The 19,050-nt window shown below is 42.3% G+C and overlaps 1 protein-coding gene across 1 annotated transcript in view; it reads right to left on the reverse strand.

The window, feature by feature from the left end:
* Positions 1 to 1,597: 1,597 nt before the first annotated feature.
* Positions 1,598 to 19,050, reverse strand: part of exd3 (exonuclease 3'-5' domain containing 3) — a gene marked incomplete at its 5' end in the record, with an annotated part of 35,166 nt that continues 17,713 nt past the window's right edge. Inside the window, 2 exons of the mRNA XM_079234936.1 lie at positions 1,598 to 2,635; positions 2,783 to 2,849. Coding sequence (XP_079091062.1) covers positions 2,280 to 2,635; positions 2,783 to 2,849 — 423 coding nt within the window. The 3' untranslated portion in view covers positions 1,598 to 2,279. The remainder of the gene's footprint in view (positions 2,636 to 2,782; positions 2,850 to 19,050) is intronic.

Genomic DNA, 19,050 nt, shown 5'->3' on the forward strand with positions numbered 1-19,050 from the left:
GATCAATAAATATACAGTTGGAAATTGGTCTAAATGCATTAATGAAGTAGTGAATAAATGAAGCGCTGTATGAAATGGAAATCCATATTTTCTATAACAAATGTGAGTGTCGTCAAAGTCACGTGTTTTCTCAGGCATTTCTTTGCAATTGGCTCCATTAAGCTATACCATATAGGCGATACCTTGGGGAAATACCAAATATTACAAACTAACTACTCTAAAAATTCACAACAGGATTATCCTAAAAAATCCTAAACTAGAAGATGTGCAGCTCAACCAGTAAGCATATATCATTTCAGGATGCTCTGATTGAGAACCTGTAAGTCATGTCTGAGACGGACCGTAATCACATGATCTCCTCTGTCCAACAGTTTCTTGTTGTCACTCCGACACATGAGAAGCAGGTTCAGATCCGGCTCCCCCAGCACTCACAACAATGGATAGTGAACTTCACATATTAAGCCATGGACACCCACTTGTGTAACACTATTCTTAGGAAGTGACAATACTCATGAAGTCCTCAGAGATAACGGCATTATTAACACTTACTTACTGCAACAAAAAGCCCAAAGCCTTCATTTTGTACTGCACCCAAGGTTATACAATGTGGTAGAGGGTGTTCCATTACTCACATGTTGAGGTCCTGACCTGCTCTTCACACGTGTAATGTGGAAAATTGTTCTCTTCTTCCACAATCATTTGGTTAGATAACACCTCTTTCCAAAGTAACTTCTCTTTCCACAACTTGCTTTGATTAAGATTTGGCAGCAGCTGAGTTCGCTGTAAACTGACAGCATGGGAAGTTGGTGAACCAAGAATTTCAGCTTTAACACATTAAAGTCTTTACATCTGAATACTCCATATTCATGATAGTTTAGATTATTGTGCACAAGTTCTGGAGAAATGCGTTCACTTTAAACACTTAGAGGAAATGTTAATCATTGTCCAGGGTCACTGAATCATCCAGAGGTTGAAATCTCTGACTTCCTTCTGCAGCCGCTGTGATTCATACGCACTGAAAACACATTTACCTCCGTGATTCACAGTCTGAACTGTCTTTGGAAGTCACTGTGGCTTTTTGATGAAAGTGATCAATTAAATCAAGCAAAAATATGTCTGTGGTTCTGGTTTCTTCAGATTTCATGAGTGTAAACAGCCTTCCAATAGTCTCAATAAAACACCTGCTATGAACAAAACACCAGAACATATTTAATTGCATAATTTTCCACATTGGATTTAAACTCTTTTAGGCAATGTTATTTTCTGCAAAAACACAAATCCAATGTGGAGTGCAGAGGAGAGGAGAGTTGTAAATAAAGGTATGAGAAAACGTGAAGGGATTCAGGCGGTGTGTTTGTGTGATTTGTTTCCAAATGCTAACACCTGTGATGATGTTTCATGTTTGAGAGAAAACCGACTCGTCTGCTCTTCAGCCTCGGGGCTCAAACCCCCACATGTCAGTGTTACACCTGACAGACATCAGTGTTGATGCTCATGCTGTCCACTCTTGATCCTTTACCACCTGTCCTGTGAATTTATAAAATACCTGTACACTGTCAGAAACAAATGGGACTTCTCACACTATGATACATGAAATTAAAAGCACTTTATTTTCACATATTCAGCTTTTAGCTAAATAATTAAAGAAATGATACAGATGAAATCACAGAGAATGGAAATATACAGTACCAAAGACTGCTAAAAAAATGACACAGAACTTAGCCCAGCAACTTTAAAATCAAATCAATAAAATAACGAAACAAATAAAATAGCAACAAACTTTATAGTTTGATGATAGGATGAAATTCCTGCTGAGGGGAAAGTCCTTGAGTAACAATTTAAACAATCTCAATACAATCCCAAAAAATATATCCACCATGAATGAGTGAATACAATCAACAACAAAAATTAAGTCAAAACTCGATCAAAGCTTGACCCGTCTTTGGTTCACTGAGCTTTAAACTTAAAACGTTTAACTTTAAACACAAAATATTTAAAACTGTTGAGAGTATGGGAATCAGATTTTTGGGATGACAAATGTAAAATCAGATGCTGAACAGGAAATCCAATTATTTCAAAAGGTTTTGAAGTTGGTGTGTCTCTTGTGATGTCAGATGAATTCAGTCTTTACGCCTCTTATTATTACTACACTTTTATCAAGTCAATTAGAAAAGGGAAATAAATTATGTAATTGATTTGATGAACACAGTTCTAAAAGTTTTAAATTATTCTTATGGAAATATTTGAGGTCAGGTAAAGAGCAGTAGCTCGACAAAATGTCAGTTCTGCTGTGCAGCCGCAGCTGCTTCAGTGTCCTCGTCTGTAATGTGCAAGACATCCTGAAACATGGAGAGGACACGGCCAAAGTGAGAGCCTTCCCAGAACACCTTGCCACATCTGGTGCAGACATAGAAGAGCGATATCCTCGGCAGGAGGGCAGGGGGCACGGCGTGGAGCTGGACGGGTGCCCCTCCGGGAAAGGTCAGGGTGTCGGGGTCCAGCCCTGAAAGGGGGGCCCATTGACACTGAACATACCTGGGGATTTCAGGGGTCACACTTGGGGTCAGAATGTGACCGAGCGTCTCCTCTTCCTGTTGTTGTGTGTAGTCAATGTTGTCCTGGCCCTGCAGAAATCCTACAAACAAAATACAGACATCTAATTAATTAAGTGAGTGAGCTATACCCATTTCCAAACTGCATTAAACCGAAGACATAAGAAGTGATGGTAGATACATCCTGAGACATTATATCACAACAAGGACTCCACTAATGTTTGACTGACCTTTCTGTTTCAGCATCCTGACCATGTCCTTTCTGGGCACCGCTGCGTACTGATCACTGTTACACGCCTGGACAAACAGATGAAAACAGCCATTAGCAGTTTTTCCAAGAGTAAAACACGAGGGAGAGGAAAAAAAGGAAATATGTTAGACATACTGCAGCCTAAAGACTAAAATTATCTCTTCACAGTGGATGAAGAGTGGATGTTGAACACAAGTAAACTAAACCTGCATCCTAATGGTCACGGGCATATCAACTGGTCAGTGTTCATGCAAAGCATCTGAAGCTTTAGATACTGCAAAAGTCGGGTTATGCTTGAAAGAAACTAGTTGGGTGACGTCTGGCAAAGGTGTATTATATCCGTTCCAAACGGCTCCAGCCTGAAGGCAAGGTGATAATCCTAGTGTCATCGATAGACGGGAGTCGCAATAACACCGTTCAAATAGGAAAAAAACAGCACACTTTCATAGACAATCTTTCCTCATAGGAATTTACGGTGTTGCGCTTGGACATGAAAAGTGACGGAATTAGTTTGTGTGGGAAAAAGCTTGAGAGCGAAATTAAAACTCTGCCTACAATCTCACTTTGGCACACCTGAGCCAGTGATGCATGAAGTGGGAGTGTTTGGTTTTTAAAAAAGACAACAAAAAAAAAACTATGAATTTTCCCTGGGCTGCTCATTGTTTAAAGGGTCATGAGCAACTCGAGATGAGAGACTGGGGTTGGAGTTCAGAGACGACGTGTACGACCAGATTGTTTCACAAGTAGCCGGTTAACACTAACTTTAAACCAAAAATATAAATCATTGTCGGACAATAGCCAGTCCATTCCAAGATTGCATTTCTGCCAATGTGTACACCTGCATTCAACCGAAGCCTGCTCGAACCTGATTTGTTAATAACGACCCCGACTACAAACGGAAACCAGAACGCTTCCAATACCAAAATCTTGTCCCGTTGCCTACAGATTCTGTATATTGTGCAGAATCTGTTCATGGAGATGAAGCAGCAATGGGTGAGAAACTGTAGGTTAACTTTAGGAACAATAGTGACCAGAGATCACCTGTCGAAAAGTTTCACACCTTCGTTAAAACTGTGTGTAGCTCAGGATCTTAAGAGCACGAAAATATGTGTTGTTGACCCATTCACACAGACATTTTCCTCCGTGGTCGCTTTGGTGTGAAAGGGGCTAAGTGTTACAGAAAGATCCGATCAGTGTGTGCGAGTGTGCGTGTGGACAGCGTTTACGCCTCAGTGACGTTCACATGTCCATGCTGTCCTGGCTCTCCATGGTAAAGGTCTCCCCGGTGGGACATTAGTGACCTCTTGTTTGCCGGCCCCTAACGTGCACACACACACACTCGTCTGTAAGCCATCCTGACAGCATGTCAGTGCTAAAAGCCTTGTCAACACACCTGAGCTCCACCCAGCAAACAGCATTCCACTTAGAGGAGGGCTGTAAATCAAACCTCACAAAGCAAGATCCTTGACGGGCTCACTTAAAGCCAGTTCGCTCTCTCTTCATCCAGGAAAACCTAAATGAAGACTGCAACTCAGAAATGCAACCCTAAGTCCCCCTCCTCTGTGTGCACATGCAGAAGGGTGTTTGCCTCTGTGGTAAGTGAGGCCGGGACAGGACAGAGCGGCGAGACAGTGGAGGTGTGGGAATAGCAGAGGTGTCATCTCCTGTCGTCTGTGGGAATGAAGCGCATCTCTCCGTCAGTGCACTCTGTATTTTCCTCTTTTGTATTCTGCCCCACACACACACACACACGTACGTAAGCAGCACATACACATGGCTCACACATAGAAGTGTGGCGACAGCCAGGAAAACAGACCCAGCTATTTGCTCAGCTCAAAGTTTCCCAGAGTAGAGCAAGCCAGAACCTGCTCTGAACTCTCAAGGCTAAGCCACAGACAGGGAAGGCAGACACGCACAGCATCTCTCACACACACACACACACACACACACACACACACACACACACACACACACACACACACACACACACACACACACACACACGGAAGTAGTTCCATATAATCTACAATTAATCAAAACGCTGCTCGTTAAGAATGCAAAAGATCCTGCGGAGATCGATAAGACAAAATGTATAAAACAAAGACGTTTTTGAAGAAAGTGAAATCGTGCAACGTTAGAAAATACATAATGACAAACGTCGCAGTGACGTTAACACACATTATCGTGATATTAACAAATATGCATTAACGGTTCTCATGGAAATGTACGTGACGAAACGAGCCTGGTCACAGTGGGGTGGTTTTATGGTGCCTTATATTTTAATAAACACAGATGGCCTTCATTTAAGATTTGAAACCCGGTGTGATATTTTTCTGTTTTGGGCTTGCTGAAGGATATGATTTTTCCACAGTACTCAACTACTGGAGTTTTCAGTCACGCAGTTGCCACAGAGAGCTGAAGACGAATAAACGTATGAAGGTGCGTCCTCTGCATGTCTAGCGAAACAGAAAGCATTATTACACTGATAGGGATGTCAAACCCATCATTGTTTGGCGTGTTTACTGGCAAATGATCATGTTTGTGATCAAGAAGAACAACATGTCAGTCACCACAGTCTGGACTTTAAAAAAGAAAGTTTTTGTAGAAGTGCTGCATGCAACTGGTCCAAACCGCCATGTTATTGATTGTGATTTGAACACAAGCGTCTTTTGGATGCATGTCTTCTCTAACCGCAGCTCACATGCTTCTCCCCACGGCACTAAATGTACCGACCAAGCTCCACGGACATTGTTTCTTTCTCAAAGTTCGACTGCATTTGCAAACAAATTATATTTCGCGACAAGTCAATGTTCTCACCAGGCTTTTTTGTGTGTGTTGTGGCCTTAAGATCAAAAAGGAACAAAAATGAAAGAATCAAACATAAATAAAATCTTATTTTGTATCATACTCTATATAGTTTTGGGCAGTTGCTACATTGGTGCATTTTCTTACTCCGTTAGTCTTTTGTTCATTCTGTTTTCCAGGGAACCTCCTGCATTCTCACACTCCGTGTGGCCGCGCCAGAGAAAGAATGCTCCTTGCCGTGACAACAAAGGCTATCTAAAGTGTGATACTGTGTTTCAAAGGATGGGAGGTGGTGGAAAAAAAGAGGAGAAAGGGGGATAGTGGAGAGGAGGTAGGAAACAGAGGGAGGGGGAAGAAGGAGGCAGGGGGGTGGGAGATTTTTCCCTAACGTTCTCAAACACACACTCACACACTCACACTCTGTAGGCAGCTCCCATGGGAAAATCCTCGACCAATCTCAAAAGGCGGTGCTTTTAGGGCCGATGTAGGTCACATGGTCAGAGCAGCCAATTGGGCACAAGTGATTTGATTCAAATTGTGTCAGGTAAGGGGCAGCGTGGGAACTGGAGAGAAGGAGAGCGAGAGTGGAGGAAGAACTGCACCATCATTTACCTTTGAAAGTGTTGTCTTTTTAGTCTCAATGTACATTTTATAATCCAAATTGAGGTTAAAAATACTTGATTCCACTAATCAAGGTTGCTGTGGTCTAAAGAATATACACAATACATAAGAAAAGGACATATTTGTTCTAGAAACTTCAGTATCTCATCCAAGAAAACCTCAGAGATTCATTGTTTGCTCCCAGCAATGCATGTCCTGGACATTCTGCCATATTTTGTGCTCTATCATTCTGTTATAACATTTTGTTGCCACTGTGAAATGATGTAGATGGCACGCTGAACTGGAAAAAGCAGTCTCATACTACTATAAAAATGATGAGTAAGGAGAAGCTAACTGGCTTTTTTTCTCTGCTTTCCCACACAGTCCCAAGGTCATGCTAGGTGACTTGTTAACCGTTCAACAACAATTGACAATCTCACACATGGATTTTTACTTAGGCATGTAAACTCTGGCAAAGTGACTGTTTTCATTTTCTTTGGCTGGGCAGACGGAAGCAGAAAGAGTGGAAACATCTTGCTTCATTTAACACTCTGACATCATGTCAGTGTCAATTCTTAAATCGAGTGATGTTTGAGTGGTTTGAATAAAGTCTGAATACCAGTTTGCGATCTGCCATGAAAGAGGTGAGAGGGAGTCATGACACTCTCTTTACTGATTACACCTACTGGAAGGCAGAAATGCATTGACTTTTAATTAAAAAGAGGTTTGTAGCTGGTAGTAGCTGAGGGTGCACAGGTAAATAATTTATTAAATTCAGAGCTATTGTTTATCTAAATTTACTCGAAAAATGGTTTACTTAAGAAATGAAATAAATAAAGTGTATAATGAAATGGACAGAGAGATGGGATTCCACTAAAAACACTGGGAAATATAATGAATTAAACAACAAGAAAGAACCAAGTTTAGGCAGTTTTTAAAAAGAAAATCCTTCCTGTACATACTGTATCAAAACACCTGGTGCAGGGCCACTTTTCTGCTGCAGCAGGAGCATGAGGGAAAAACTGCAGTGACCTCCTAAACACATGTACTTTCCCACAGTATCCTGAGGGTATCTGGCCAGTGTCTCAGCCCGACAGTCTGAGGTAATTACCAGCTCTGTTAACTAACCATTACCACCTGACAGCAACCTGAACTTGGACCACAGCAGAGCCTGTCTGGGCTTGACATCACACACACCTTCCTCTGACTCACTTCATTCGCACACATGAACAAACATATACACTCACACTTACTTCGCAGGCATGCAGAAGATGTAAAAACTCACGTGCAACTCTCTCACACGCGCACACTCTTCCCCTTGAGTCACCCACTCATTTCACCTGCAAGTCCCATTATGTCTTCCCTGAGTTTCCCAGGGTTGCATCCAGTTGTCTTGCATAAACTATGACTGTGAAAGCCTGCTGTTCATTTGATTGTTGTGCATAAATGCAACACTATTTGTAATGAATGCAGGCCAATTTACATTTGGTTTATATTCCTAGAATATAAACCAAATGTAAATTGGCCTGCATTCATTACAAATATTACAAATCCAGTGAACTTCAAGTCACCTGAGACAGATGTGTTATGGCCTCTATGTCAAGTTGCTTTATTATTTCAACACTACCTAATTGACCCTTGTGCCTTACTCTTTATTTTTCTCTGGGGGTTGAAGGGCCGCGACCCAGTGCGCCAACATCCATTAATTATTGCCAATAATAACTTTTCCTTTTGAACTACCAGGTTAAGAGTTTAAATCTATTTATTTCCCTTTATATTATGCTTTCATCTTTTCTCAGTGAAATCATACATGTCCTACATTTATAAAATGCAGCCTCTACATGCATAATTGACGTGGTTGAACTTTGATTTATTTTTAGAAATTAGAGACACGTACATGTTCATCGAAGTATATTTGTCTTAACACTATACGTGGTTGACTTAAATGTAAAGATCTCTTTGGTTTGTATCAATTTAACTGCTCAAATTGTTTTATTGTAATAGGATAGAGTAGCTACAACACTAGGTTATGGTAGGCTTTTTATCTGTTTTTATTTATTTATTGTTTTTATTGTGTATTTTACTGCACCGTTTTTGTGTGTATTTTATTATGCTTTCTTAACTGTTGTAATGCTTTGGCCCCTGTTATGGTCAATTTGGTTTAATTTATGTTTAGTTTTTTTGTTTTCTCGACTCCTGTACAGCATTTGTGACCTTTGTCTGTGATAAGTGCAATATAAATACACTTACTGAGGTAAAATGTATTATATTGGTTGTTTAATTCTCACTATCCCATTCAACGTATACATTGGGAGTTGTGACAGGTCATCAGTAGCGACACAGGACGAGGCACAGCAATGCATTCATGTCTCCGCCCTTCAGAATATGGAGAGGAACCTTTGCCTTGCTCGGTTAGTCCCGCTCCCTCAGTCTGTTTAACTCCTGCTCAATCCCTTTTTGTTTCTCTCTCTCGTCAACGTTGTTTTCCACTTCCGACCATTTTCTCACCCTTCACTTGGCCTCAACATTTTTGCCTTTTCTTTCGCCCCTTAGTTCCCTCTTCATTGGAGCTCAGTAAAAGGGGTAATGAAGAAGATAATAGTCTGGAGTCTAGCAGATAACAGTCTAGCCGTCACACAAATAGCTCTAATGCTTTCCCTTGGCTTGGCACAGTCAGTTCATTCTGGGTTTTACCCACTCAACCTTCAACCTCGACCTCTCTCTCTCGCTCTCTCTCTCCCAACTGCACCTATGTCTTCTCTCTTGCTCCATGTCTTGCTTGAAGCTCCATCTACCCCCTCCCAGTGTTCCCTTCAATCTCCTTCTCTCTAGTTGTCGCTCACCTCTAACCTCCTCCTTTCTCTCCATCTCCAAGAACCCTTTTTTTCTCTCCCTTCAGACGCCGGATAGCTGGGGCCGGTCTAAGCCAAACAGCCAGGGAGAACAACGTAGTGAAAAGGTCCGTTGACAATGCTGCTCACTGGGCAGAGGGGTTTGAAGAGGGATAAAAACAGCTCATCTCGGAAACATAAAAAGATGGATTAAACAACCGGCCAGCCTCTATTGATATGTTGCTTTTTTGGATTATGAGTTGAAATTAAAACAGCCAGACTAAACATTCTAAGTTGGAGGGACAATGTGTTGGGTGGCACATAACATTCAACACTTGCCCTAATGTGCTTTTCAATTGAAGCAGTTAATTCCAATGTCAGTGTCGGGTTGAGTTGAAAACTGAAAATTGCTCGGGGCTTCAGACGGAGCCGACCAGCCAAAGGTGAAATGATAAGCCCAATAATGGGTTCGACAGAACATTTATCTGTAACTATTTCTGGATTTATCGTCGTTCATTTTGTTGTTTATTCAGCAAAAATTACAAATGTTTCTTACATGTCGAGTAGCAACCAATTGTGAGGATTACCTGTTTTTTGTATTTTAATAAAATAAACTGAATGTCTTTGGGTGTTAGACAACACAATTCTTATGGTTGTGGAAAAAAAGTTGTGGAAAAAGTTGTGGAAAAAAAGTAAACCGCAGCTATATTGATTTTGACAATAATAGTTGCGCCCTAATCAAAATAAACTTGCAGAGGATCCCCAATCTCTTTCTAGATGTGTAATTATCTTAATTCACATTAATTATATTCATGCATGAGCCAAAGACTCAAACAGTGGTAAATTCATTCAAAATCTAACTGACATTTGTAGCAACACAAATGATAAATAAATCCATCCTCATAATATGACTTTGCTCAACTGTTCACTTAATTTGTCTAGACAGCAATAGACGGCCTTAAAAAACAAAACAAAACAACCACAACCAATTAGATAGACTTTTTTAGAAAGCAGAGATTGCTGCTAAAAATAAGTTGGAAAGATGGCATTAGAAGGAAGAGTTGATAAAAGATAGCTACGGGACAAACTATGTTATGTACATTACGTTAAAACATTTTCTTGGTAGCTGTAGTTTTAAATACCAACAAAATAATTCACCAAGCATTCAAATCCCCCCAAAACAAATGCTGTAGTGGACAGCTATGTAGGTCGGTAGGTAGCAGGTAGCTTGGAATATGGACAAAAAGCAGGTCAACTGAAAGAAACAGTAAATGAGAAATTGCCTTACAGAAGCTAGAGAAACACTTCAGCACTCTTTGGTTTTAGCCTGAGAAGTAACAAATAATCTTTACTTTATCAATAAAACAAAACAGCACTCTGAATTGTTCTCAACCTTATTGAAGACCAAGAAAAAGCCACAAACTCTGTGATCCTTCTCTGCTTGTTTTCATTGAGAAGGCACACTTGTTGATGAGACAGATGGTGGGTGTTGTGGTGCTGTCATATGTGCAATAAAGACAACTGCTTCGCTCCAAAATAAAGCATCCATGCAACTGTTAACATTTGTCTTTTCGAGGCAGACATGGTGCTCCAAATGTCCCCCTGTGCCTTCAATGCACCCATTCAACCCGATATCGTTACGACATCCACTGCTTTCCTCGACATGCGCTAACAGTTCTCAAACTGTCACTACACCCACACGCATTTAACGGAAATTCCACCCACTCAACCTGAATCCATCGACCTGAACTTCATCTGCACACACACACACACACACACACACACACACACACACACACACACACACACACACACACACACACACACACACACACACACACAAGGCTCTGTCACAGGAGAGCCATCGGCAGATTCCTTTGCTCAACGTTTATCGCTGCTGGCGCATACTTCACTACTTCAATACACTCGCTCCTCCCCTTCACTCACTTTTCCTTTTTTCTCTCATCTCTTCCTAATGTAAAGGCACGCAGGCATGCAAGGAATGTTATTGTAATGCAGAGTGAATCATCCACGATAAATATTGACAGTGGTGACTGTGGTGTCTGTCCTCTCGTTAAAAGCTATCAGGGAGCGCTGAGGAAAAGGCTCTCATTTTTTGACAGACAAGGTGTCAGCGTTGGGTCAGGGTACCCACAGATCATTTTACAGACTGGGTGACCTTCTAATTGGCTAATTCTGCAGTTTGAGGCATACACTGATGGTCAGATTCACACAGGTGGGTGCTGGTTTGTTTTCTTTATGTCTCTATTTTATAAAGCACCCAGGCAGGATCCCTATGAAACAAATATGGCTTTTCATTTTGTTGCCATTTGAGGAGTAAGTGGGCAGACGAAGGGAGACAACTTTATCCTTTTCTGTGGGCAAATAGTTGCATCATTGGTGCATAATTATTTCAGATAGAGCAACAACACCCCAAGCAGTATTCAGCAATGTATAGTTTCTGCATCCGTCTGTGTGATATACATTTTCATCTGCTCATGTCCTTGGACTGTAAGCATGGACTGTACACGTCAACAAACATGTGGACACAGACACCCCGTTTTAGGACTAGATCCACCAGCCATTATAAACTCGACCAGCCTTAGTCAGTGGTAAACCAATTCTGGGGGTGTTTGACATATTTACAATAACACTTAGCAGAGAAAGATCAAGGAGCCCATTCATATGCAAAGCCGAAACCCAGGAGTTACGATGTCCCCTCCATATATGACCACCTGTTATTCCGTGACTAAAGTCATCCTCGGGCTCTTTCGCTGAATGAAGACCATGAGAAGTGCTTGAGACCAACGTTAGCTTGTAATAGACCCTTTAACATATATTATTTAGTTATTATACACCCACTAAGCTTCCATGCTCACATTTGATTATTACAACCTTAAAAACAGGCCATTTGTTTGCCAGGGCAAATATATTTTTCTCCAATGTATTATGGGCCATTAGTAGTTTTAAATAAGCATGAAATTCCCAATAGGCGCATTTAGCTGAGGAGGTTACTAAGAACAGGTACTTGTTCCTTACAACTAACTCACACCATAAACCCACATTCAATGTGGATCAATATTTCAGCTGACCAGGAAATGGGTTCAAGAAGAAAACGTCTGTGCACAATTAAAAAGCTGATGTTTGTCCTATAAAAAAAAGTAAGTAAGCCGAGTGACAATGTGATTTACAGGGACCACAAATGAGCAACTGGTCCACGAGACAATGGAGAGAGATGCTGAGCAAGATAGACATCATTACTGCTTCAAACCATTATCAAACCACCGCTGAGCTTGTGGACCAACACAGACAGACACACCCACTATGTCTATGTCTGTCTTACTAGGCTACATCCAGACCAATACTTTGGCATCGTTTTAGAAATTATTTCCAAACTAAAACAAACAACAAATTTCACATGACTATTCATGTACACTGGGGCATGTGGGTGCTGGAATAAACAGGAAGCAGATTGGTATGACAGAGTACTATAGTGGTCTTTAAAAATGAAAAGGTAGTGATCTTCTAAAATCTGCCTCTATAAACTCAAACAGACACATTTTGTAGGTACTTATATAAGTTATAGAGCTGAAGTCCCTGTTGTACTGGAGTGCAATTCATGATTTTGTTCCTTTACAGTTTCTGTGTGGACTTCACAATAGTTGTGCAAAACAAAATAAGCATGAATAAGAAAAGGAAAAGGCCTTCATTTGTGTACATCGCCCCGCTCAAAGCCGCAAACCACAACTTCAAAAGTCTGCTTCCTAGGGCTGGACATGCCGCTCGCTAATCGCTCCAATAACAGCTGCCTCCTGCATGTCGGCAGTAGCAGAATTATGAAATGCAGAATGTAACTGCACAACAGCTGCCAATATAGAAAACAAGGTCAGCAGCGCCTGTAATCGGTTACCCATGTTGAATTAACCACTGGTAGTCGATCCAATAATAAAGGCTGTTGTTTGTGCTCTTCCGGAAAAGGGTCACGTGATACAGGCGTGACGAATCAGGGCAGGACACGTCGAGATTGCTACGTCATCATTTCCAAACTTATGCATCCACACTAGGAGGTAACATCAGAGTTTTCAAATGTATTCGTCCTTGGGAGCATTTTCGGTGCTCTAAAACTCCGGCCTAGTGTGCACGCTCAGAAGATAGAGCAAAAGATGTGCGTTTTAAAATGACACGCACGCACACACACACACACACACACACACACACACACACACACACACACATGGGTGAGATAAAGGCAAATAAAAGAGCAAAAGGGCTCGGGGTTAAGTGGCAATAATGATGCAGAATAAGACATCAGTGTGTGTTCAAACTCACATCAAAGAGTCTCTGGGAGCCTTGTTCATGTCAACAGGAGACACGGGAGAAGAACGCAGCATTAGAAACGCAGAGAGGTGGAGGGGGAGGTTAAAAAAAAGGAAAGAAGAGGGGGTGCGGGGGTAAAAAGGAAGCAGTACATGATAGTGAACAAAGGCTGAGGGGAAAGAGAGGATCGAGGTGGAGGAGGGTACGGGAAGGTTGAGGAGAAGTGGGTCGGAGGTGAGAGGTTGGGGTATTAGGGCAGAGGAAGGGATGGGACTCGCAGTAGAGGGGTTCACCTCTAGTGTGAATGCAATGAGGTAAAACCAAAAGAAAGAACGATGGAGAGTTCCTGTGTCATACACCCACTTTAATTCCACCCTTCCTTCCCTCCCTCCCTCCGCTCCTCTGCCCCCTTCCCTCCCTCCACCGCTGCTCCCTCTCTGCGACCGGTCCCAGCAAATTCCCTAGGGCCAGGGGCAGTCCCCTTTCAGTCTCCAGTGACACAGTAATTAGAAGTGTGGGAACTGAATCCGTCCCTCTTTCTGAGCCCCGCACTCCCACCCGCACCCCTCCCTTGATCCCTCCTTTCGCTTGCCCTCACCCCCCGCCCCCCTTCCCAGGTCCTGGCTCCTACCCTTCCCTTCCCCTCCACTTCCTTTGCCACCTCTCTTTTTGCACCCCACCTAAGCTAAGTAGCATCTACCCTCAGAAAGAAGTCTCACATCAGGTCAGAAAGACATGTTCATATCCGAGGCCGATTTAGACCCCACATCATGAACCGTATCTGCAAGTCTGCGTCACATCGAATATGACGGATGCCTCAAAATACATACGACATATGTTTTTAATTGAAGATATGAATATCAACCCGCAGATTAAATTTAAATTGTGGATCTAATGAGATCCCATTGCCTTAATCCCCACGGGCCACCTGTGATGTTCATGGGAGCTACACATCACACACACTCTCAACCCCATACACTTCACCCCCCACCCCAATCCACCCCACCCCCCGCACCCCCTCCAGCCACAGAGTCCCCTATCTCCTCGAACAGAGCAACGCTGTCTCTCCCGCTCCCTGTCAAGCCCACCACCCCAACCCCCATTCGCTATCTCCGCGGCGATAACCATGGGAACAGCAGCACTGTGGGAACGGGCCACCAGTTGACCAAAATAGACAGCAGGAAAATGGAGGGAAAGAAAGAAAGAAAGGGCTCGCTGCATCCAAGGAGGCCTGTGTGTGTGTGTGTGTGTGTGTGTGTGTGTGTGTGTGTGTGTGTGTGTGTGTGTGTCGGAGGTCCATGGGATCAGCCAGACAGACAGGTACTCAGGCACTCCAGTCACCTCTGGTTTCCATCGTCACAAAGGGGACGCTGGGTGGCTTGAGTTGCAACATTAATTGATCAATGGATACGGCAATTTGATTTGAGTTGGTGGGACGTACCGAGAGCTTTCCTTCTCACACATAGACACACACTTTTAACGGTCCAACAGTTAAGACACAAGCGTCCCACGCAAAAAGGCTACACCCGTAACCACAAACACTCACACCCTAACAACACTAATATTACACCATCACACACCCAGTAACACCCGCAACCATGTACCTCTGAGAGCACACAAACAAAAGCATTCAGTCTAAAAGTGAAGAGTGAGATGACTGAAATGATTGGTATTTTAACATTAAACATTAGCAAATAGTAATGGTAACTTTTAATCAATACCAGGGGATGGGAGGTTTGTACACTTCAATCAATGAAACATCTTGATTGTGATATGTCACAATTTCATATTCACTTTTTGCCTTTTCCTGTAATCATGGTCACTCTTCAGTTTTATCATCTCATTGCATTTATCTAAAATGGGTCAAGCCTTTATTTATAGCCGTTGTTTTTTTAATTAATTTGATTATGTGTATTTGGTACCATAGGATTTTTCATTGTGTGTGTATCATCGCCTTACTGGGCCCTTTGTCATAGTAAAATATGGAAGGGTGTGAGAGATGTGATTCCCAGCAATGATAACATCACAGCTCGAATAGAGACTTAAAAAAGAGGATTACAAAATAAAAAATGACTATGACAATGTATCTAAACTGCTCACACTTGTTTGGCATGTTCGTATTGATGCATTGGAAATGCTGCACACATGTAAACATAATTCTCAGACTTCATCAGTTAAAATGCTGGACTGCAGTTCCTGTGAGAAACATTAGACAGTGATTTTCCTTGGCCTGAAAGGGGAGGAGGAGGAAATGGGGAAAAGACGCAAGTTGCGCATCATCATTTTTTCTTTTACCTACTTTGGGTAAAATTTTCCATCCCATTTATATCCTGCGTGTCTCTCAGTGGCTTGCTTTGCCCAGGGGACAATTTTGTAAAATGAAAGGAGGCTAGGGGGAGTAACATAAATCATATGTATCAATAAAATGACGAACAGTAAAAGGCTTTCTTTTAAAATCCTTATTTTCAAATTAACTGATTTATTAACTTATCAACTACATTGGCACAAGGATTGTAACCAAGCCTGTAATTACAGATACATATGGTATTTTATTCAAGTATTTAATAGCTGCAACTGGATGACATTTTTAGGATTTAAAGACATTCTGGACTTCACCCAGACCTCTCTATCCCCTGGCACTTCTTTTTATAAACAAGATCTATGTTTCAAATTATATACTTGTTTAAGCTCTGTGGCACCTTTTTTAAATTAAAGTATACAAAGACATGCAATTGTGAATTAGAAATGGTCGTCATGCCACCTGGCACATGGGCCTTAAGTTGTGTATCATCTTCCAATCCCTAAATTTACAGTATCTATCCGTTTATTCTTTCTCCTACTTTCTCTGTTGTGTTCACCATATTTATCTCTTCTCTGTACTCTCTCACGCCTCTTTTCTCCTCCGATTTCTATCAATCCATCTATCTACACAGCCCCCTTTGCTCTTTCAGGCCTTTCCCAGGTCAAGCTGCCTGACCTCTCCAGCCGTCTACCTCTTTGCTCCCTGGGGTGGGGGGTCCTGGCTGTGACCATTCCCACCCGGCAAGAACTTTTCCTTTAATCTGACTGTGAGTAACAGAGGAGGAAAAGAGAACAACACACAGAACGTGTGTGTGTGCGTGTATGTGCCTGCCAAGCCTGCAGCTCCCAAAGCAAACAGACTTCTAACCTCCTGATAGCATCACATCACGCAAACTGCAGGCTTTGGGAAGAACCACGACAAGACTTAGTTTAAAAGTTTTAAGGCTGAACTGGTCTCACATTCCCAAGACCTACACATGCACGTACAAGCAGTACAACAAGACGCGAGCGCAGGTCAGACATGTAAAGAATGCTCACAGAATGTACAGACCTACACCCAGAACATAAACTGTGAAAGCAGAGTCGCAGTGATGATGTACACAGGTCCACACATCAGAGACAAGCGAAAAAAGCAGTATATCCCAGGAGCATCCACACACGCGTGCGTGCACACGCACGCACACACACGTGCATGCACACGCACACACACGCACACACAGTACAGTGGTTGAGTTCACAAACCACAGACTATGTGGGGGGTTACCATCTATTATCTCTGTCTCCATGAGGTTTAAATTTAATTGTTTACACAACTCATTCTTGGAAACTGCGCGCGCACACACACACACACACACACACACACACACACACACACACACACACACACACACACACACACACACACACACACACACACACACACACACACACGCTTGCCCTAACACACAGCGTGCACATAGGAAGGGGTGTCTAAAAAATAAACTCAGCCCACAAAGGGTGCAGGGTTATTGTTGTCAAGCTGCGTAGGTCAGAGGTTCCCACCTTGCTGGTTTTCCATCCCATCATTTGCATTAAACACATTCACGTGGCACTAAAAGAGTAAATCAGTTCTTGATTGATGCTAGAAAATAAACCTACAGGGCTTATGGTTCCTGTGGACCAGAATCGCTTGCTTTTCAGAGTTTCCCGCACATAGACTTTACTTGACCATGTATAAGGATATTTGTTTACCCGCTTTCACTAAGGATTAACTAGTGGATCTCCCCTCGCCCTTAGCCTTCCCATACATGTTCGTTCTGCCGTCGCCAGAAGGGTCTACTGACATTACATTACATTTAGCTGACGCTTTTATCCAATGCGACTTACATTTTTGCTCAAAACACTGTAGACACAGCAACGGGGAGCAATTAGGGGTTAAGTGTCTTGCTCAAGGACACATCGACATGGACTAGCAGAGCCGGGGCTCGAACCACCTATCCTCTGATTTAAAGAAGGGCATGCTGGTTGTCTAATGACAACCAGTCATACTTTGCAGGGAAACAGTGCAGAAGGCTCCCTGAATTTCTGAATAGAATAAATCCGGCGGTTACAAATGGTCAGTGTGTCAACACCAATGAAATTTTTCCAAAACTAATGCATTGATGCCGATCTGTTAGTTTATCTATGTTCTGAACAACGCTGCCTATATTGGAGAACCACTTCATCAAATGAGTCATTAACAAGAATGTAAGGAGCCTTACATTATAAGTTAATGGTAGAATCCAGCTGGGTTTGTCATGGTTCGCACGCTGGGTGTGCCTGCTTCAACATACACACAATGCCTGTGTACGTTGAAGCAGGCACACCCAGCGCCAATCATATCGTCACAAAACTCTATAAACAAGGAGACAGGAAGACACATTCAACCACAGAATTTCAATACCCCTACTCTTGTGTGACTCTAAGAACACGCACAACAGACCACACACATTCAGCATAAACAGAGGCAGCAATCATGTACTAAAAGGTAGCTAAAATTATGCAGTTAATAACCTAACATTAGCAAAACACAGCAGGGAAGGATAACATGACTCGCTTCCTAGAACTCCTTAAAGCTGTCACTGTAAGCACAAACCAGCTGAGGCCGAGGCATCTTTTCTTCTCAGATATTGTCTTTAACAATAAAATGCCTACTAGAGCCTAAATGTGGGGAAAAAAATATGCCACATATCAATTGTAAACTTTTAGTTTTGCATCCTAAAGCTGGGTGCCACAATGCAGTTTGGTCACGTAGTGAAATCGAAATAAAATCCTAACTTCAAATTTGGAAGAATGACAACAAAAGGGTTGTAAGCAGTCTTGAATCAATCAGTGAACAGAAGACTGGCTCCATGTTGGCCTGTAAAGTGGTTTGCCTCCAGACAAACTGATGTAACCCTCATATTCTTGGCTCAAACCTACAATCAAGTTATTCTCTCTCCTGGAAGTCACAGCAAATAGAAGGTTAAAAACATTGGGTTTCTGCCAAAAGGACTCAATTGTAATATCACATGTGAGCAAGCATGGCTGCCTCCAAAGCATGACTGTATGTGGAGGAGTTACCCAAGCTACTAAAGTGGGCCCGTGTGCCACAGGGTTGTGATAATAACGACCCTAAACCTCTCAGCTATTTCTCACTGGCAGGTATTAGCACGGCTGACAAGAGTTCTTTATCATCCTCGCTGTGTGCAGCGCAGGCAGAATGAGTTTGGATGGTTTGCTATGTTGCACAGCGTGTTGAGTGTGGGAGAATGATCTATGATTCACTAAGCTGCAAAGACCGAAGATCACATTTCACTATCGCAAGGGAAACCATTATACCATGACCACAGACACAAAGACAATCATACCAGCAGTGTCTGGGAGAGGAAAACAC

This window comes from Taurulus bubalis (genome assembly GCF_910589615.1).
Source record: "Taurulus bubalis genome assembly, chromosome: 19".
NCBI classification, from domain to species: Eukaryota; Metazoa; Chordata; class Actinopteri; order Perciformes; family Cottidae; genus Taurulus; species Taurulus bubalis.